The sequence below is a fragment of the Zootermopsis nevadensis genome, unplaced genomic scaffold (assembly GCF_977971745.1).
Source record: "Zootermopsis nevadensis isolate Lab colony 2312 unplaced genomic scaffold, Znev_1.0 Znev_ptg000030l, whole genome shotgun sequence".
NCBI lineage: Eukaryota > Metazoa > Arthropoda > Insecta > Blattodea > Termopsidae > Zootermopsis > Zootermopsis nevadensis.
In genome coordinates this window covers 23,021,787-23,041,716 of record NW_028259162.1, presented here as the reverse complement: position 1 = coordinate 23,041,716, position 19,930 = coordinate 23,021,787, and the positions used below count along the sequence as shown (strand labels likewise).

Below are 19,930 nucleotides of genomic sequence, written 5' to 3'. Positions count from 1 at the left end.
TCTTGGATCAGCACACAAGAACAAAACACAATTCTAACACACATGAAGAATCACAGCAAGGTGAAAAATCACTAACACACTGTCTGACCGGTATTCTACACTACTGTGAATGAAACAGTGATCCACAGAGCAATAAAATTAATTTAGTGTCCTACAAAACAACTCATTACAAAGATGGTTGCCTGCGACGTTGCACAAACTGATTTTTACATTAAATGGTGCAACAACCTGCAAGACAGCCACCTCCATATTCACTATCATAAGAACCTCAAAACTCAATTCAGTAATGGCAGATGACAAAGTTAAAATGAACAGAAGATCAAGAGAACTGAAATGGTAGATATTCACACCAAATTTCACAAAAACCAGTCAACTGCTGTGTAACTGAATCAGGCTAGATGGACATACACATGCAGCTTACTTAATTAATAAGACTGCTTTATAAGTCATTCAAAAACCACTGGATCAACTGGCATATTCTGATACACTATGATCAGATTCAACTGGAAGATCTGAGGAAACTGACAAAAAAAACCCTCTTCAGTCAGGACAGCAAATCCCCTGCTGAGACTTGTGCATAGGACGTAATTCATTTGAGAAACAGGAGTGCTAACACAACACTGCTATAATTTACTGGTAGAATCACTCCTTCCCAAACGAGGATTTGCACAGAATAGTTTTGTCCATGTACTACACAACAATTCAGATCATTTTTTCCTTACGCATAGGAGATATTTATTTATGGGGGATTTACACTAGTGACAGACTTCCTTCCTGTTGCTATAAAACAAGTTTGTGTCCCAAATTCCCCAAACCCTATTTCCTTCATGTATTCTAAAACACAGGTAACCCACAAATTTAGCATTCTGTACTTGCTATAGTACATTCTTTTCCAACTGAAACACATTTGCTCATCTTACATTCAGTTCACATATGAATAAAATGGGAAGAACCCTGAGAGAAGGCACAGACAGACCACAGAAATCACGTCCACAACATTCACAATAACACTCACCTGCGAGCTTCTTCATACTTAATCTGCTGTCGCAAGAACACCGCATTCTTCAGCAGTTCCTGTATGTTACCAAGGTTATCCTCTGCCCCCTCCATAGACTTCACTGCCCTGGAGAACAATACAACTGCTGAAAAAACTACACAAAGTTCTGGGAAGGTCTTGTGATTCTCACTTTTCTTCCAAATCATATATATATATATATATATAGATAGATAGACACATGCACACACACCATATTTGGCGACTTTGTGTCAGGACTCAGGATCTTATTCCTTTGCCAGGCAGAAATGTCAAATGAATGAAGGTCTAAAATCACTAAGTTAATTGATTAAATAATAAGCTTTCCTTGTAACATAAAGAAATTACACTTCACATAATTCAAAATGTCAACTAGAAATGAGCAAGATGCTGCTACAAGCCTGTGGAAAAGTATTCACTTGGGAACAAGGTTCCTCTTGAATACTAGTGAACGAACAGAATTTCCTTTAAACCTTACCCAATGGCATACTCCACATCGTAGCAACGTCCCTGCAACTCATGATGCAGTCTGGTAACTTCTACCCTCTTCTCCACCATCGGGGGCAGTGCTTTGCAATGTTACGTATATAAGTTCAACATAAACAACTCAATCCATGTTTGACACGTTTTCAAACCTTTTTTAACTTTCATTTCCAATTCCGGGTCTGATGACAGAGACATCGACATGATTCTCAACACAGTTACGTTATATTACCGATAACAAAGCACATCCATATGTGCCTAATAATTATTCCAAATAATCGCATACGAAGTACAGCCGATTAACAAACTACAGTTCTGAGTTACAAAGCATGTTACAAACTATGGAACTTCTAAACTTCCGTGTTTAACAGTGAAGCCAAAACAGTTTCATTTTAACATTGGCAACGGCTGGAACGGTATATTTTATCGTCATTAACTTTTAAATTGGTGACAATGAAGGGAACCGGAACTAATTTTTAAGTGCGGTCATTGCCAGTAGGAGTCGAATTACATGCTTTGTTGCTTGTGAGTTGGCAACGAGTTGGAAGTTTTGATAAAGAAGTGCCATTCCATTGGGAAAGATTCGAAGTACTCGTGCGTACAACACGTTGGGGAGTGTATAAATTAATATTTCGTTAAAAGTCTTGAAAGAATGAAATTTATAAGTATTTTTGTTCTCGCAGCCCTAGCTGCTTATGTAGATGGTAATGAGGAAGAAGAAACGGGTGCCAGATTGCTAATTTCGAAACAGATACTGAATAGATATCTGGTTGAAGACATGGACATAGTAGCTGGGATATTTAGATGTCATATTGTTTCAGAAACATTATCGTCCGGTTGTTTTTGCAGAATAGAAATTTTTACATATCATAGGCCGTTTATGTTACAAGCCAAAGAATATGGAGCATCTCATGATAATATTGTATTTAGTACCCATATAATACCAACATACCTCATAAACTTGTTTGATTATAACACACAACATTCTTTGCAGTACACACTATATAATGTTGGCACAAGTACTGCTCTTGGTGTTAAGCTGAGTGACAGTAGCTTTCACAAAGAGGCCTTCACTTTGGTGGGTGGTCAGCTCAACATCAAGATTGACAGGATCCCTGCAGGGACAAATGTATCTCATGTAGTAGCTGTCAGACCAAGGAAATATGGATACTTCAACTTCACAGCTGCAGAAGTCAACTACAGACCAACAGAGGATGCCTCTGAAGTGAGTTATCACTTGCATGGACCGTGGTCAAAATTTATAGAAATGTTTGTAATTTCCATTGTGCTGGTCCTAAATTATATATTTAGAATGTACAGGAAGCCATTGTAAAATAATGAGCATAAAACACAAATTCTTCAGATTGATAAAATGATTTTCATTTTGAAACATTTAAATATTATGTAAGACTTGAGGTTCTCACAGCGGTGAATATGAAGATTTCTGTCTTCTGGGTTATTGCGCTGTGTAGTCTGGTCGATGTTAACCAACGTTTCAGAGGTCATCCAGTTCACCATGGAGACTGAAAAGGACGGCCATCTCCCATTCCTCGACATAGACATTCACCGGAAACCTGACGGCTCATTAGGCCACAAGGTGTACCGGAAACCAACCCATACCGACCTTTACCTCAACTCCAATTCCCATCACCACCCGTCCAACAAACAGGCCGTGCTCTCGACCCTGGTACACAGGGCTAAAGCCCTTTGCGACCACGACAGCCTACAGAGTGAACTGGAGGCACTCACCACCACCTTCAGGAAAAACGGATACAGCAACCGTCAGATTCAGAAAGCTCTCAATCCGCCTGCGAGGCTGCCACCGCCTACTGAAAAACCAGCCTCGGTTGCCTTCCTGCCCTACGTCGGGACGACCTTCAACCGCATAAGCAGGTTGCTGGCCAGGCACGACATCAAGTCTGTTGGTCTTCCGCCAAAGAAAATTCCCAGTTTTCTCCGGCCGGTAAAGGACGACCTAGGACTGAAGACGCCTGGCGTATACAGAGTTCCCTGCGAGTGCGGAAAAGTCTACATCGGCCAGACAGGCCGTTCCGTTGAGGCCAGGATCAAGGAGCACGAACGCCACATCCGGCTCGGGCAGCCCGAGAAATCTGCGGTTGCTGAACACCGCTTCAACTTGGAGCACAAGATACAGCTAGAGGACACTTCTATCCTCTCCTCAAAAACCGGCTACATGGACCGGTTAATCAGGGAAGCCATCGAGATCGAACTTCATCCTGATAACTTTAACAGGGAAGATGGACTTCACCTGAGCCGGTCCTGGAAGCCTCTGATCCACACACTCCGAGGACTCCGAGAACGAGCAAGAGTGCGCCGCCAGAACCAACCAGACCACTAACTCGGCCCCTTTCAGGGCCTTTATCCATACAACTACACTCACCTTTCTCTCTCTACTTTCTCTCCCTCTCCCACCCTCGCCCACGTGCTACCATTGGTCCACTCCCATACCTGCTCCCATTGGCTCGGGGCAGGCTACACCTTTCACTTCCCTGCCTATAAAATCCAACTCCTCACACCCTATTGGCATATTCATCGCCCTGATGACGGAGGCAGTATGACCTCTGAAACGTTGGTTAACATCGACCAGACTACACAGCGCAATAACCCAGAAGACAGAAATCTTCATTTAAATATTACTTGGAAAATCCATCTATGGACACCATACTTGTTTCTGTCTGCTTCTCTGATATTCAAAGCTCATAATTAAAATGAACTGAGGACTGAATATAGCTAACATCAAAGCTAAAATTGAATATTAATCTCCAAACTTCTTACAAGTCTTCCAAGTGGTGTTCCTCAGGTTTCACCATCAAATTTCTGCATACATTTCATTTTTCCAGAACTTCTTGACAAATACATATGCCACAAAGCCTGTAATCATGTAAAATTCCTAAGTTTATCTCTTGTTTTGTTTTTTGGGTTTCTGTTAACATCGTCACACACTGCTCCTGTAGGACGCAACAGAAATGCATAACAAGTCTTTCCGTTTCAGCTGCAAGTGGCCGTGACAAGCGAACCCGGCGAGGGTCTCATCATTGCCTTCCGTGACTATGATAAGAAAACCCTGTCTCTCAAATGAGATACAAACCCAAGATCTGCCAGATATGAAGTAGGAGAGTTAACCGCACAGACAAAACGTTTAACCGATGAAAGTTTTAAGTTAGTCTGTATAAAATTTACTCTCTAACAGTGCTGTAAATCCATGACAACTGTGTGATACATACTCCAGGTGGCAACAGTATTGCCATCTTTGGTGATGTTGTACTGGAACACACCACCGATCTTCTTGGCACGCTCTGGGTTTGCCGCAACCCGCTTTTTCAGCAAGTCAAACACACCATCCGAATCCAGCGCTGATGTGGATGCCTGCACCAACAATGCAACCTCACATTACAGTTTACAAAGCCACCAACATCATACACCATTTCTGCATGTCTCTAGGAACCTGTTAACTCTCTGGTGATAGAAAACGAAGGTCGAACATTGCCAATACCAAACAGTATCACTAGCTGCAGGACCAAGCCACTTTGGCACAGTTCAAACACATCTGTATTTGTCTAAGATCCAGCTTAATATTATCCTCCCCTTAAATTCTCAGTCTTACTTATGTCCAATTTTTTTAACAGGATTCCCACCAAACTATGCATACATTATGTGTTTTCATCTTATGAACAACACATTTAGTCCTTTAGTTCACTATCCTAAGAATCCACTTATTTGATCCTTCAAGATCCCAAATAATATTTGGTTGTTTTCAAACACAATTTAGGTTCTTCACACAAAGAAAGAAACCATATTTTACAACCATACAAAAGTGGAAAAATATGGATATGATGTAATTTGATCTTTAGCATTACTGAGAGTAGTTTCGATGGTTACACACTCTGTAATCAATAATGAGTACTTCCTGAACGTGTTAAATATTTATGAATACTATATTTTTAGCTTAAAAACAAATGCAAAACAATGTTCATATTTTCATTCTATGTCAGGACATGAGATGTGCCTCTCAACTACAAATTCCAGTTTTCACTTCCCTCACCTTGGTGGACCACATCACAGCAGGCATAGTGACTGACTGATGCAACCAGCATACATCAGAGCTACTCACTTGTGTTTCTTCCATGACCTTGAACACAGCTACTGTACTGTACTGTACTGTACATGTTATCAAGACAACCTTACATGTAGGCTAAAGTGCAAAGTCTTTCCTGCCTCCTTGACAGTGACTCAGCTAGTCAAAAAACTTACTGCTTTTACAAAACAAAGGTTCATTATTCTGTTACACAAAACACACACAAATGGCCATATCATGACTCGGCTCCACCCCCAGCTTCATGCCAAAATTTTTTTCCAAGTCTAAGCCAATTTCTGACCTAATGACATTTTACATAAACAAGTGTAGTGAAACAATGTATTCATGTGACAACTTCTCTTTGTCTCCCACAGTTCACTATTCACAAAGCACTAAGTGAACTGTACAAATCGTGAAGTTTGTTCCTCACTTTGCCCACTGAAGATGCAAATATCCTGAGAAATTGATTTGCAGATATTTACCATAAGCTGGAAATGTAACTAGGAAAGAGAAAACAAAGAAATTCCATAGAGCTCTTGAGTAACCTCTGAAGACCAACTAGGAAATTAAAGAAAATAATTAACCCCTTCAGCCACAGTGAAGGTGCATAATATTCTATCAATCCATTGTTACCTCAAAGAAAACACAACACGTCTCCACGACAACACTAAACTAGTTAATGCTGCTTAGAGAAATAAATTACTGTTTATTCTGAGATCAATATAAAACCCACATTATATATTCTGTGGGCAAAATGCAGAGATAATGACTGTTACAGCAGGTGGTACATACAGTTACAACTCAGCTTTAAAGGGTTAAAATGGATCTTACTGAAGATGTGATACTAGCAATGCTGTAATGTTTGGGATCTTAACAAAAAGGAAACATAACCTTGTCACTGAGAGTAAGAAATTGCTAGGCTGAACAATGCAGGTTATCACAAGATAACAGAATATCAGTTACACTTTATATCGATTATAAACACAACTTGCAATCTGTAGGAACAAACACCACACAGCTCAGGCCTGCCTCATGGACTTATCTTGAACCACTTGAACACAATCCACAACCTAACACCCAGTATTTTAAAGATCCATTTTAATATTACACTCCCATCTATGAGTTGGTCTCTGAAGCCATCTCTTCCCTCAGGTTTTCCACACAAAATTCTGTACTCATTTCATGTCTTGCTCATGCATGCTGTATGCCCTGCCCATCAGAGCTTTCCTATCATTTTACTAAAAATCCAGAATTAAATCTTATATTTGGCTCATTAAACCCACACTAAATTAAACATTCTCCAACACACAATTACAGAATTTACATCAAAATGTACATTTATATTAAGTAAGCTTTACATGCAAACAACACAGCTCAAATGCTTCGTCTTGTTTAGTAGCAGTGTACTGCATAATCAAATTGCATTTTTCTGTGAGGAACCTGCAATATGTGTGACTTTTTATTTCCACTGCGTAGACATGAAATTTGACACAAAAATTTCATTGGAAAAGCTGAAAGGAAAACAGTACTTGGGAGATCTACACACACACACACAGACATTACTAAAATGCACCTTAGAGAAATATGATGTGAAGAGATAGATAGGACTCAACCAGCTCATGACAGAGCATAAGGGCAGAATTATGTGAACGTGATGAAAGGCCAGCAGCAACGAAATTTCTCACCAGCAGAACAACCATCATCAAAGATGATCTTGGCCCATCAGTCAGCCACAAAAACGTACCTTGTGCTGCGGGACGGATGCCTCGGTGAGATCGACATATGCGCCAGATATCACCACGCTCCCCGTCTCTTTCACCTTGGTCTGAAAGTGGATACGGTTCCCCTGTTGCCACATGTCAGTCTGTAGTGTCTGCCCAGGGATAACCGGCTTGCTGAACCGAGCCTGTAAACCAGTGACAGTCATCATTTTCTTCATACCCTCACACTCTGATGGCCTGTGTAGTGCAACGATCTAAACCATATTAATGGGGATATCAGGTTGCATCTCAGTCCAGTTTCTGACTATCCTTCTCAGGCTAATCAGAGTTCTCCTCAGTCCCTCCAAAGAACTTCCAGCATAGTAACATGAAAATTAATATTACTGCCCCTTTCCAAATTCATACCCATTCATTATCCTCTCATTCTATCTGATGCTATATAACCTCTGAAAATGAAACACATTCATGAAATAACATCATATTTAACAATCTCTCTGATGGAAAAAAAGTACAAAGAACTTACAAAGCAACAAGATGATAAAATTAAAAAGAAGAGACTGAAATGGTAAAATGTTATGAACAGTCCTCCGGAATTACAACTTAGAAATCTACTATCAAGCCACACCATTGCACCATGCTTCACATGAATATTTTTTTACTTACCATAGGCCTCCCTTAACGTATCCACTGTGAATGGGAGTCACGGTTATGAAGTATTCCAACAGGGATGCGAGAAAATAGGAAAGCATGTGGAAAGAATAAGAAAGTACAATGACTGACATCAACTGAACTGTACATCAGACACGGAAGAGGCAAGTGAAAAATGCTGTGAACACAAACAATCCATAGAACAACAGAAAGAGGGTGCTGGAATGTTATCATGAGAATGTGAAAATAGGAAAGCCCCAAAAAGAGATGTTTCTATTACACACCTTTATGGCTTTGAATTTGGTTGGATCATTATCCACATACTGCTGTAGGACATGGCGGGCTGAGAAGCCCAGCGAACACAGACCGTGCAGGATGGGCCGATCAAATCCACCAAATGCAGCCACATTCGAATCAATGTGAAGTGGGTTGCGGTCTCCAGACAGTCGGTAGAGTGCAGCCTGCAGGAAATAATGTTGAAGTGAAGAAACATTGACAATTAATTTGTAGGTGTGTTTATGATCTCTCTCCATACTAAATTCTACAGACTTAGCTGCAGTGTTTCATTAGTCATAATTTTCACACACAGCAATAAGTGCAGATTCAAAGCAGTCAGCATTTTCAGTCTACATCAAATAATCTTAAGGATGCACATTTTACAAAGCTCTATCACCACAAATATGTCAAGATCTTAATTAGATTGTGCTTCTTCTCCATATTTCACACGTTAGTACTACTGACAGAAGAAACTAAAAATACATACACAGAATAAGAAAAGTTACATTCACCCCCCCCCCCCCCCCCCCCCTCAAAGAAAAATAACCAAAGAGCCTCACACGTAACACATGCTACCCTCTATTCTGACCTGATCAAGAGACGTGTGTTGCTCAACAGACAAATCAGGAATCCGCTTTGGTGGTTCTGCTGTTGGCACATCATAGGGTGAAGTACGCTTGTCTGTAACACCCTTCATTCCAACAGCAAATGTTGTCAGCAGGGACTGTGCCACCTTCTCACCACTTTCATCAAATGTCTCCACTGCAATAATGACAACAGACAGCAACTGAATTTGTATCACCTTGAAGACTAGACTTTTAAACCACTTATATTCCCCCTAGCCTAGACAGATCAAAGAAAAAGAGACACGTTACAACTGCACGAACCAAGTTGACAGAAGTTACAAATGGAATGATCATACTGCACAATTTTATCTCACCTTCCACCAGCACAACAGTCCCGGATCCCTTGTCCAACACATCCACCACCTTGCAGTGCACCTCAAGAGTCCCTTCACTGTTGATGGGACGCAGAACCTCCAAGTACTGCTCACCATGCAACATCTGGCAACATAGCAGCAACACGATCCTCCTCAGTCAACTCCAATTATGTACTCAATCGTTTCTCATTCCTTTGTGCCTCATCAGCAACCCTAAGGTTCATAATCCAATCATTCTCTACGTCGAAACCACTGAACTATCTTTAAGTTAGCAGAACTTCTCGAATCCATTTAGTGGAAAGAAAGAAAGAAATACTTTATGATATATCTGCAAAAACAACTGAATACTGTCATTTGTTTACATGACCGAGTGGCATGCCAGTGGGAAGCATCTACACTCTGTGCAGCTAACTGAATCAGTGTGAATTCTATCCTCACTCTCTCTATGGTGCAGGATATTCTTTGAAAAACTGACTGTATACTTGGCTTCTCAAAAAATAGAATACTTTCTTTATAGAAGCCAAAGGTTCATCACTGAGTTCACAAAAGCCTGCCATAAGACTAACCTGAGCCAGCTGCATCCAGTTTGCTCCATAGATTCCTATCTCCCAAAGGTCCATCTCAACGCCATCCCACCTACGCCAATGTCTCACCCACAATCTCCTCCCTTCAGGCCTTCTAACCAATATCTTGTAAACACCCCACCCCTCCACAATGCGTTCCGCATGTCCCGCCCGTCTTATCCTCCTCGATTTAATCGCCCTAACAGTATCAAGTGAGGGGTACAGTCCGTGAAGCTCATAATGCAATTTTCTTCCTGCCTCTTAGGTCGAAATATCCTAAACACTCTGTTCTCAAAGACCCTCAATCTATGTTCCTCCCTCAAAGTGGGAGACCAAGTTTAACACCCATACAGCACAACTTTTGTATCTTTAGTTTTCTTGATGTGAGATGAGAGGACAAAACATTTTGGACTGAATGATAGCAAGCATTCCCCGAGTCCACACCACACTGCTCAATTACAACTTCACTAGCATAGAATACGACCTGAATGATCCTCCGTTGCACTGAACAGAAAAACAACTCACTGCAGTATTATTTTTGCAGAAGCTGGATCTGCTTTCATTCCATGAGGACCAGCAGACTTTTAATTTCTTCCTCACTGCATGTACAGTGAACTAAACAAGTCAAGTGCGATGGAGACTGGCTATTATATTCGTAATAGACAAAGCACAGGCAGTAAAATGTGCCTTGCGTTAAGATATATGGACATGTTCAGCTGCGAAGGCAAGAAATGCACATACAGAGATGAAAACACAGCAAGAAGATTGTGAGGTGGCTCAGGGTTGCATCCGAAGGCAGGCTTCGAAATGACCGATGCTGAACCTTGCGGTTATCCTCAAAAGAGTCTGCTTATCAAGACATAACCTCACTTACCCTGGCAGGATTGAAATCCCTGCCACTGAACACCTCAGCAGTAACACTAGACTCCATCACGGCAGACACGCCTTGCAACACGAGGAACGTCGGCAACGCAGAGAAGTCTGCGTGGCCTTCATACAGGAATCTCAGGTCACTTGGGTTGGTCACAGTGCTACCAACTGCAATAAAACAAACACATTACTTGTCTGTCACACTGTCACAAACACACGCACATAATGGCACATTACTCACCTCCCAGTGCATACAGGATCAGGTCACGAGGAGTGTATTGGAACTTTGTCACAACACTCTTCTGGAAAGGAAATCAGGACCTTAAACCATGTTCACAGAATAAGTGTCACCAAGAAGACAAAAGAAGTTCAAGTCTGCACAAACATTAGCCACCATCAATACTTGGATGGCAGCACCAGCCATTGCCAAAACTAATGTACACCTCATTTAACAAAATACTGGACCTCCAGTGGCGTAAGCCACAATGAAGCAGTCAGCTTCTTCCAACACCATACGCAAGAAACACACAACTGAAGTAACGTAAACCACGTACTACAATTATGGCGACGGGCTAAAACCCTGTACACAATAAACAAAATTAATTCTGCTCATTCATACGTCTTATACTACACTCCCTCTATACACCTCCACTGGATGGTGCTTAGACACAGGGGTAACTTGAATAATTACTATCTGAAAGCATATGTAAAAAACTACATCGAGTCATAACTCACGCCATCAGAAGAAAGCCCAGAGTTCGACTTCATCTGCTCCAGAACGGTCATCAGGGTACCAGATGCCTCCTGGATGGACTCCAATTTAACGGCAGCAGACATATCTTTCACCTTGCCCCAGTTCTCACGAACAGCCTCTGGTGTCACCAGCTCATTCATCTGTGCACGCAGCAGGCCGCCCGGTGAACGCACCAGATAACCTGAAGGTTGTCAGACAAGAACGCATCCTGATGGAAAGTTCTGCCGACACTCAGCACGGGAGGTAAACGGTTCTCTGCTTGTCTATCATTACTGCGTTTCATGGCTATTCCAAGCTGTCTCACTGAAATCAGGACCCTTGAAACATGAATCCGGTCATTCTACCGCTGTTGACACATCTACGGAAGTCCACATGCAGATTCTGCGACTTATCTACGATTGTGATTTGCAGTGAAAAAATCATTTCTGCATTTCACTGAAAGAGCAACAACAGACCCAACCTTCATGACCCTAATGAAATGCAGTCCTGTTTTGGACGGCATCACATCACTCAGAACCAGTGGTGTCGTTACAGGCATCGAGCATATTCCGAACAGGGGTGCCACTGACACTTACATTTTCCTGCCCAGCCAGCAGCAGACTCGATGATGGAGCCAGTCTCCTCACAGGATTCGTGACACAGCCACGTGACGACTGGCGCAATCAGCTCTGGGCGCAGCTGCGCAAAGAAATCTGTGCAACAAACAAGTGACTTATCAGTATCACATTAGTGTTTATAATCATGAGACAATATTAAAAACTGCTGATAACAGATCTCCAAAACATGAACTATTTATTACAACTGATAATATGACAAAAGGGTGAATATACTTCCAAAATGCACTGTTTGCATCACTTTGATGTTCATTTATTGTAAACAGAAGTGACACACTGTCAGGCTTTAGTATCAGCAGCACCCACCAGGTGGCAGGATGTCTTCAGTAAGCCGGGATGCCGCAGTTGGCACAATCACATTGCAGTGGATGTTGTCCTTCCTGCCCTCTATCGCTAACGTATTGTTCAGACCGACCAGCCCCATCTTGGCAGCACTGCAACCATAAAAAAAACATACATGGACTCTTCCCAAGAAATGCATAAAGCGGCCATCGCTCACACCAACTTTCTTATTTGAGAACAACTTTTCAGCCGCACGAATTACACAGTCCTGAAAGGAAGAGCGATGGTGAATGACGAACTGGAGAGGATGTAGAAGTGACCCTCGGTTATATAACACACTATCCCAGCATCTGTCTTGAGGAACTGTGGGGGAAAACAGTTTCTACCATTTCTGGCAACCAAAGACAAACTTTTATTTTTATAAATAACCAGAATGTTAAATCAATATTTCATAGGCGGGGGGAGGGGTGTATTGTAATTAATACTTTTAAATCCCAAAGATATTCAAAGCAGAACAGATTAATGTCCAAGATATCACGCACACATTATACAAATGATCAATCCTATGAAAGATAAATATACTAAAGTGTCACTAACACCGACCTGTAGTTTGCCTGCCCAAAGTTCCCATATAGACCAGAATTGGAGGATGTCACAATGACACGTCCATACTTTTGTTTACGGAAGTGAGGCCACGCGGCTCGAGTTGCCTTGAAAGCACCTGTTAGGTGTACGTCCTGAATTAAGCCTGCAACAGTAACAAATGATCATTAAACCTCAACAGCACTAGTAACTAGACAAAAAAGCATGCAAAACCATCCCTGAACTCAAGAAATCTACCATAGTCCCTTTTCTTTTGGCCTCCTATACAAAATCAACAACAGACAAAACAGCTCGGCATAGCAGACAGTATTTGTCAAGGTTTTCCTCAGCCTCTCTAGGCAAATGCCATGGACAGTCTCTTGAAACTGGTCAGAACCACAATGAGAATAGACGCTTGTGAATTTTAACTCTTTCAGAATTAGTCTCTGCAGAAAAATGATATTCCAATTTCACTGAACTATCAGACTTTAAGGTAAAATGGCCCCTGGGACAGCTACATAATATCCAGTCACTGGCGCTCTTAGTTTTCTGCCTGACTGACTGTAGCAGTCCAAATACACTGAAAGTACCCCACAATCTGATATTATGGCCAAGAATAAGATTTAATCTCAAACATACTCCAGTCTGCGTCACTAATCCTGGAGAATGACTTGTCCAGGATGCCAGCATTGTTCACTACCACATCTACTCGTCCAAACTCTTCCAGAGCCGTCTATATAATCTTCTCTCCATTCACCACAGAATCATAGTTGGCTACAGCCTTGCCACCTACCAGAAACAAAACAATCTACGATACAGATGCAATCCCGCGGTGCTGCGACTTCACCGTAAAACAGAAGTTGGAAAGGAAAGGGAATCAGACGGAGGTGGTAGAGGGGGACACAAGGAAGCAGTTTGTAAGAAGGAAGGAGAAAGAGAAGAGGTGAGAGGACAAACAAGAAACTTACATGCAAATGCAGTAGCAGCCAACAAGCATCATAATGCACTAAACCCACCTTTGTGCCGGATCTCTTCTACAACACTGTCTGCTGCACTGCTACTCTTCCCATCGCCATGGCGACCACCACCAAGGTCATTCACCACAACTGATGCTCCACGCTCCGCAAACAGCAGGGCATATGCTTTACCCAGGCCTGAAACATAAAGTCATGGCTGGTCAGAATTATGAGGAACTGGCACACAAGAAATGATAAGTGGGTGAAACGACACACAGAACTGTTCATTACAAGAAGTTGTAAGCAAATGCCATGATTAATACGATTATGAGACAATGGAAACAGACAAATGATAAAAGAGAAGGGTATTAACTCACCTCTGCAGTGCACACATCACATGGCATGTGGAGTCTCATCATACTTTAATATTATCATGACAACTTTTATCCATGGAAATGGACACACACAAACTGGTACAATTAAAACTGGAAACATACTGTTGTAGCAGCCCACACCCTTCAATTTCATATTTTTGTCTTAACAAATGAGGGAAAGAACTATATTTTTTTTGTACAATATAGTCATTAATGAAGCTGAAACCGCGAAGACAAGAACGATAACCTAAAATAATTTCGACAAGAATTAAATATTTCCGAAAGAAAGTCTTGCATACTAGAAAAGCGATCAGGCACAAACATTATTTTCGTGTACGATAATCACCTGCATCAGCTCCTGTAACTACAACCACTCGGCCATCGAATCGCAGATCTGTCATGCTTAATAGGGCCCTACAGAAGTCCGAACCTGAAACAAGACGAAGTTACGTGACCAAACACACGGATAAGGTAGTACAAGTGCAAGATTAACCAGTACTTCGTACCTTGTTTACTTTCGTGTGTATAACTGCGAAGTCATCGTCAAGAAATAATGTAACCGTTAAAATTATAATACAACGCACAAATTGCTAAATCTTACTACGTACGATAAATCCGCCGCTGTCTAGTCGTAGACTCCAAGACACAATCCACTACCACGAGATCATCACAGTTTGTGTGCTTGTTTTTTCAGACCTTCGCATCAGATACGGCCAGTCTGCTGTCTGACATAACTGCAAAACCTCTGTACAAGAAATATGTACTGTACTTCAAAACAGGTTACGAAAGTGATCGACGCAATTTCGCTAGTCATTCTTTCCCATATCGATATATTTAGATTAATGCAGTGCTACCAATAGTATCAGTAGATCTAGCGAAAATGTTCGAAAGCAACAAATGGCATTTTACCTGTCTGAATGTAGAGTTCCCAAATTGAGATATTTCCTTGCCCTACTTTCACATTTTATACATTGTATCATAATATCCCATAGAAACTGTACTTACTGCTTTTATTTTTCTTAACTCATGTCACAGTTTTCCTGCCTATGTTATTAATACAGAAAAGAAACATGACTAACTTAAAAGCATGAAGTAACAAGGGGAATATGCTTACTGCCTTCATCACCAGAGAGATCGCCTAATAATGGTGTCAATTTATATTACACTACACTGCGCAATATCCCACAACGCTGTCATCTTCACACTCTTTTCCCATGAGCATCTGCTCTACACAAGGAAGTTAAATCAGCAACTAGGATGTGTCTTACTGAAGAACATTAGGAAAGAGCATGCAAATTGCAACAATGAAAATTAAATGTGATACTGAAAGCTGAATAAAGCTAAAGCAGTGTTAAATGTATTTTTTATAAATTACTATGATATTTTAATGTCCCCAGTCCAAGACTGTGGGATTTCATGTCAGTGACAACTTCAGATCAATTTATAAGATGTCACTAGTAAGATGGGATGTCTTAAAATTCAAGGTCGTGCAGACACATGTTCATGAATTTCTTATCTCATACCATCACACTGACAGTCCCGAGTTTCAGGCACACAAAGTTACAGCATAACAAAAGCATGCGAGTCACAGTAAGAATTGAGGTTCTCACAGTGGCGAGTACGAATATGACTCGTTTTCTGTGTTGTAATGCTACAACCCAGAAGGCAGCCATCTTCATGTGACTCACAATTTATTTATACTTTATTTAACGATGCTGTCACTAGCTGAGACTTTATAATGTCGAGTGAGAGGATGATAGTAAACAGAGAATTGGAAAACATGTGGACAGAAGTGATCATGGCCTAATTTAAGGAACTATCCAAGCATTTTCTGGAGGGACTGAGGAAAACCACAACAAGCCTTCGTCACGATAGCCAGTCTGCAGGCCAAGATCTGAACCCAGGACCTGCCAAACATGTAGCAGGAGTACTAACCATTCAACTATGATGTTTTGTGTGATTCACAAGATACAAACAATTTTATTACACATAATCAACTGGTTACCGTAGTAAACCGACGTTTCGGGAACAAACTCTGTCCCCATCTTCAGGGTTTGTTCCCGAAACGTCGGTTTTACGTGGGCAAGGAACTGAGACAATTGTCTGTATGTCGGATCTCGCGTGGTGGCAGATTTTGAGCAACTTCAATTCTATCTCCGATAATGACAATGACTTCGTGGATTCAAACTTGTTACCCTAAAATATGAAGCCAGCGAATGTGAACATTTGCCAAGTGAACTCTGAAAACCAGAGATGAGCTAAATGTGGAGCGGAGAATTTCCCGAAGCGATGCCTACCGACGCCAGTTCGCGTTCAGTTTCATCAAAATCCGTTCAGCGCTGTTGAGGGCAGCAACCCGAAAGTTCGCTACGCGGGGCATTCTCCTCCTGAGCCAGCTTTATCCACACAACCTACTTCCCTCGCCGGCCCGCGGTAAATTCGAGTAAAGATTCCTGTTAGTCCCCGGGTCTGGATTAATCGAGCAGGGCGAGTTATTAAGCGAACGACCAACATTCCGTAATTCTTTGGCAGGCCCAGCCCTCGCACAACGCCGAAGGCCAGATCACAAATAGCGGTCAAGGTCAGGGAACCGTCTCCATGGAAACAACCGACAGTCGGAGAGACCCAGAAAAACGACTGGCGGCATTTCTCAGGAGCTACAAGAAAGGAATTAGCACGTCTCTCGAGCAACTGACAGTTGCCTACACTTCCGCGAAGGATCATCACCGCATTCCCCAGAAGCTGAGGTCCGAACTCCATCCGAATTAAATTCAGACACTGTGTAAGTTCCACGTATTGAGATTAAGCAGATGTAATATGAGAGCGCCCTCACAGCTCGCAACGCCTCCTGTGATAACAGTTTCCTTATGATGTCATCGCCTGTAACGAGATCACGTGTGAGGTCGCACTCATAAAGAGAATGACATCACGCCACCTTCTTCGATATTATACATAAACTTCATGGTCCCAGGGCGCGTGAACTTGATCTTGTCTTGAGACTGAATAAAACTCTTCATATTATTATCTACAAACTGACAATCTTCAGCTATTTCAATCTGCCCGCCAATCCTACGAAATACTACCAACGTCTGAGGAAGCCGATTACCAACTTTACCTCAGGCACTTCCAAGCGTATTACAACTGCACGACGCACCTTCACATTCTCCCGCCCGCAGTTCACAATCTTCTGTTTCCCGTCTCCTCTCTAACAACGAATGTTTCCTACTGTTTTGTATGGGTGTGAAACCCGGTCTTTCACTTCAAGCGAAAACACAGACTCGGGGTGTCTGAGAAGAGAGCGCTGAGGGTAATATCTGGACCCGAGACGGATGAAGTGACAAGAGCGAGGAGGAAACTGCGTTATAAGGAGATAAGAATTTCGTTCAGAATTTGACTAGCCGACCGACCGAGGGCTGAAGAAGGACTCTGCTCCATGCAGCTCGTTCTGGTCAGACTTTTACATCGCCAAGGATGCTGCAATCAATAGGCGTTCGGTGTAACCCAGTTATCGGCAACGTAGTCTGAAATCGGTTGTCAGCTTTACTGCGGGGCGTGGTGGCAACTTAACTTTCACAGAATACATTTTTATACGCCAAGGAACGGGGTCCTGCTCGATGCCTGACAGTCACGAAATTTGCAGGACTCATAAGTTCACTGTCGCTTTCATAAATGCCAGACTTAACCCTCTAAATCCCGAAGCTCGCCTAATTAGACAAAAGTGGTTAGTTGTTTGCGTTTTTATAATACAATATAACGTCTTCTAGACTTAAACACGTCATGCAATGAATGGATTATTACCAGGTTTTTGCGATCTACTTCCCTAGAAACTGCACCAGCGTCTGACATGAGATATTTTCTCAACTCTTCTCTTATCTCGCCTCCTGCTCGAGATAAGGAGTGCGTGTTTGGTGGCGTTGTTTCCACGTCATTACTGAAGTGATAGAAAGTTTTTCCAGATTTTTACTAGGAATCCATCGCGTAACAGGCGACTAATATCAAATCATCACATGTCTCCGGCAAAATGTTTATGTGTGTATAAAACACTCAAAATACTTGGCAAATCAACCCAAATGCATTTTCCGATACCCTTCCGGCACGACAAAGGCGATAATTGAATGTCTGTTCAGTTACGTCATTCTTTGCAACTTCATCAGATACGCGTCGAGACCCGATGCTTCGCCTGAAAGTTAGAAATGGTTCCCGGAAGGCACTCAGGACCCGGAAGATTAAAGTTATTTCCAATAATCACCTTCTTTGCCATATGCACCGACGTCGACCGCAATAAACTTGTAATTAGCGTCCACGATGGCTAAAAGAACGATAGAAAAGAAAGCTTTGTAGTTGAAAGAGATTGGCTCCAACGGCGTTCGGAAAATTCCATTTTATCCAAAATTCGTTTGAAATGCGTTGAAACTCTCGTTGCGTAGGTTCAGGCATGAGTTGAGGTACCAACTTGTTTCTTAGACACCTAAGAACCTCTTTCACGATTGGTGAAATATGACGCGCTGATATACGGTAAGCAAACGATAGTGAAGCGTAACTTTCGCCAGTCGCCATAAATCTGAAGGGAAAAAATTGTCAATCACTCAATAAGTGATATCGTACACAAAGAACACGCACACGAAAATGGGCGTATTTTCTCATTTCAGATGGAGACTGTAGAAAACGCTGGAAGTATATACGGGATTCATACAATCGATTTAAACGCAAAAGAAAAATGTCAACCGGATCAGCTGCACCACCGAAAAATTCTAAGTGGGATTTTTTCAAGAGACTCCAATTCTTAGAACCGGTTTCAACAGAAAGACCTACTGCATCTAATGTTGAGTCAGATTCAGCGGCAAACGCACAGTTTGAGACTCGGACTGAAAACAGCGAAGGTTGTCCAGATGAAGCATCGCAGTCCTCTGTACCACAGCCTCCACGACGAAAAAGACGCAACAACAATCATGATGATATTCTTGATAATCTCGTGCAACAGTTAAGTGCCAACACTGATACAGAAATTGAAGACGAAATTGCTTCATTTGGGAACCACGTAAAGGCTCCACGTTTGAAAATACAAGCTAACATTTTAAGTCACTATGAAGTGATTCAGATGGATATGCGAGGAGCAACATGGGATGTCCAACCCAAGTTCATCTGAGGTATTCTCCTTTAAGAACTGCCTCGACCCCCGAACCAACCAACATCACAGAATGAAGACAATTGTCATTACATTTGTGACATAATTAGTAATAATACAATATAAGAAACTTAACCGTAACGTGAGCGACAGTTTTTGTTGTTTGTATGTTTTTTCTATTAAACTCAGTGCGTAACCAAACTGCTTTTGATTCAATCTGAAATAACTCCTGAAACTTTCTTCTTCTAATGATAAATGATTCTTTATTAACAGACAGAAAGACCCTTCTTCGCGTCTGGTTTTGAATATTGAACTCGTAGGTTTTCTTTCTTTCTTTCTTTCGCAACAAATAACACAGCAACACATCTTCTTCTTCTTCTTCGAGTAACCTTTTTAGAAGCATTTTTCTACTCATTTTTCACAGAATATGTGCACGCGTCTCAACAAAACAAACACTTTGCCGCATGTCTCGGTCGTCACCTCAAAAGTGAGTGGCGGGAAGCTGCGATGAGTCCGTCTCTGTCGCGTGCAGCCAAATTGTACCTTAAGAAGACCCCATAAATATAACTGCAGGTGGTACATATAGTTACCACTGTGCTTCAAAGAGTTAAAT

General features: G+C 41.8%; 3 protein-coding genes and 1 long non-coding RNA gene across 4 annotated transcripts in view; 2 read left to right on the top strand and 2 right to left on the bottom strand.

The window, feature by feature from the left end:
• The window catches only part of LOC110833787 (uncharacterized), a 58,401-nt gene that overhangs the window by 16,380 nt on the left and 22,091 nt on the right, over window positions 1–19,930 (bottom strand). The gene's annotated exons all lie outside the window — the stretch shown is intronic.
• Window positions 2,169–5,504, top strand: LOC147872225 (translocon-associated protein subunit beta-like). The gene is made up of 2 exons (XM_087358787.1): window positions 2,169–2,741; window positions 4,530–5,504. Exons 1-2 carry the CDS (start codon window positions 2,169–2,171, stop codon window positions 4,614–4,616), a joined length of 660 nt encoding a protein of 219 aa, XP_087214913.1. The 3' UTR covers window positions 4,617–5,504.
• Window positions 2,800–15,012, bottom strand: LOC147872224 (peroxisomal multifunctional enzyme type 2-like). Its single transcript, XM_087358786.1, has 15 exons — window positions 14,801–15,012; window positions 14,539–14,622; window positions 13,879–14,016; window positions 12,884–13,028; window positions 12,305–12,432; window positions 11,960–12,076; window positions 11,366–11,565; window positions 10,872–10,932; window positions 10,635–10,798; window positions 9,198–9,321; window positions 8,847–9,019; window positions 8,266–8,442; window positions 7,357–7,518; window positions 4,762–4,903; window positions 2,800–4,408 (listed from the first exon to the last, which is right to left on the bottom strand). Exons 2-15 carry the CDS (start codon window positions 14,591–14,593, stop codon window positions 4,347–4,349), a joined length of 1,848 nt encoding a protein of 615 aa, XP_087214912.1. The 5' UTR covers window positions 14,594–14,622; window positions 14,801–15,012; the 3' UTR covers window positions 2,800–4,346.
• LOC147872223 (uncharacterized) lies at window positions 15,095–19,462 on the top strand. Its single transcript, XM_087358788.1, has 2 exons — window positions 15,095–16,974; window positions 18,842–19,462. Exon 2 carries the CDS (start codon window positions 18,910–18,912, stop codon window positions 19,336–19,338), a length of 429 nt encoding a protein of 142 aa, XP_087214914.1. The 5' UTR covers window positions 15,095–16,974; window positions 18,842–18,909; the 3' UTR covers window positions 19,339–19,462.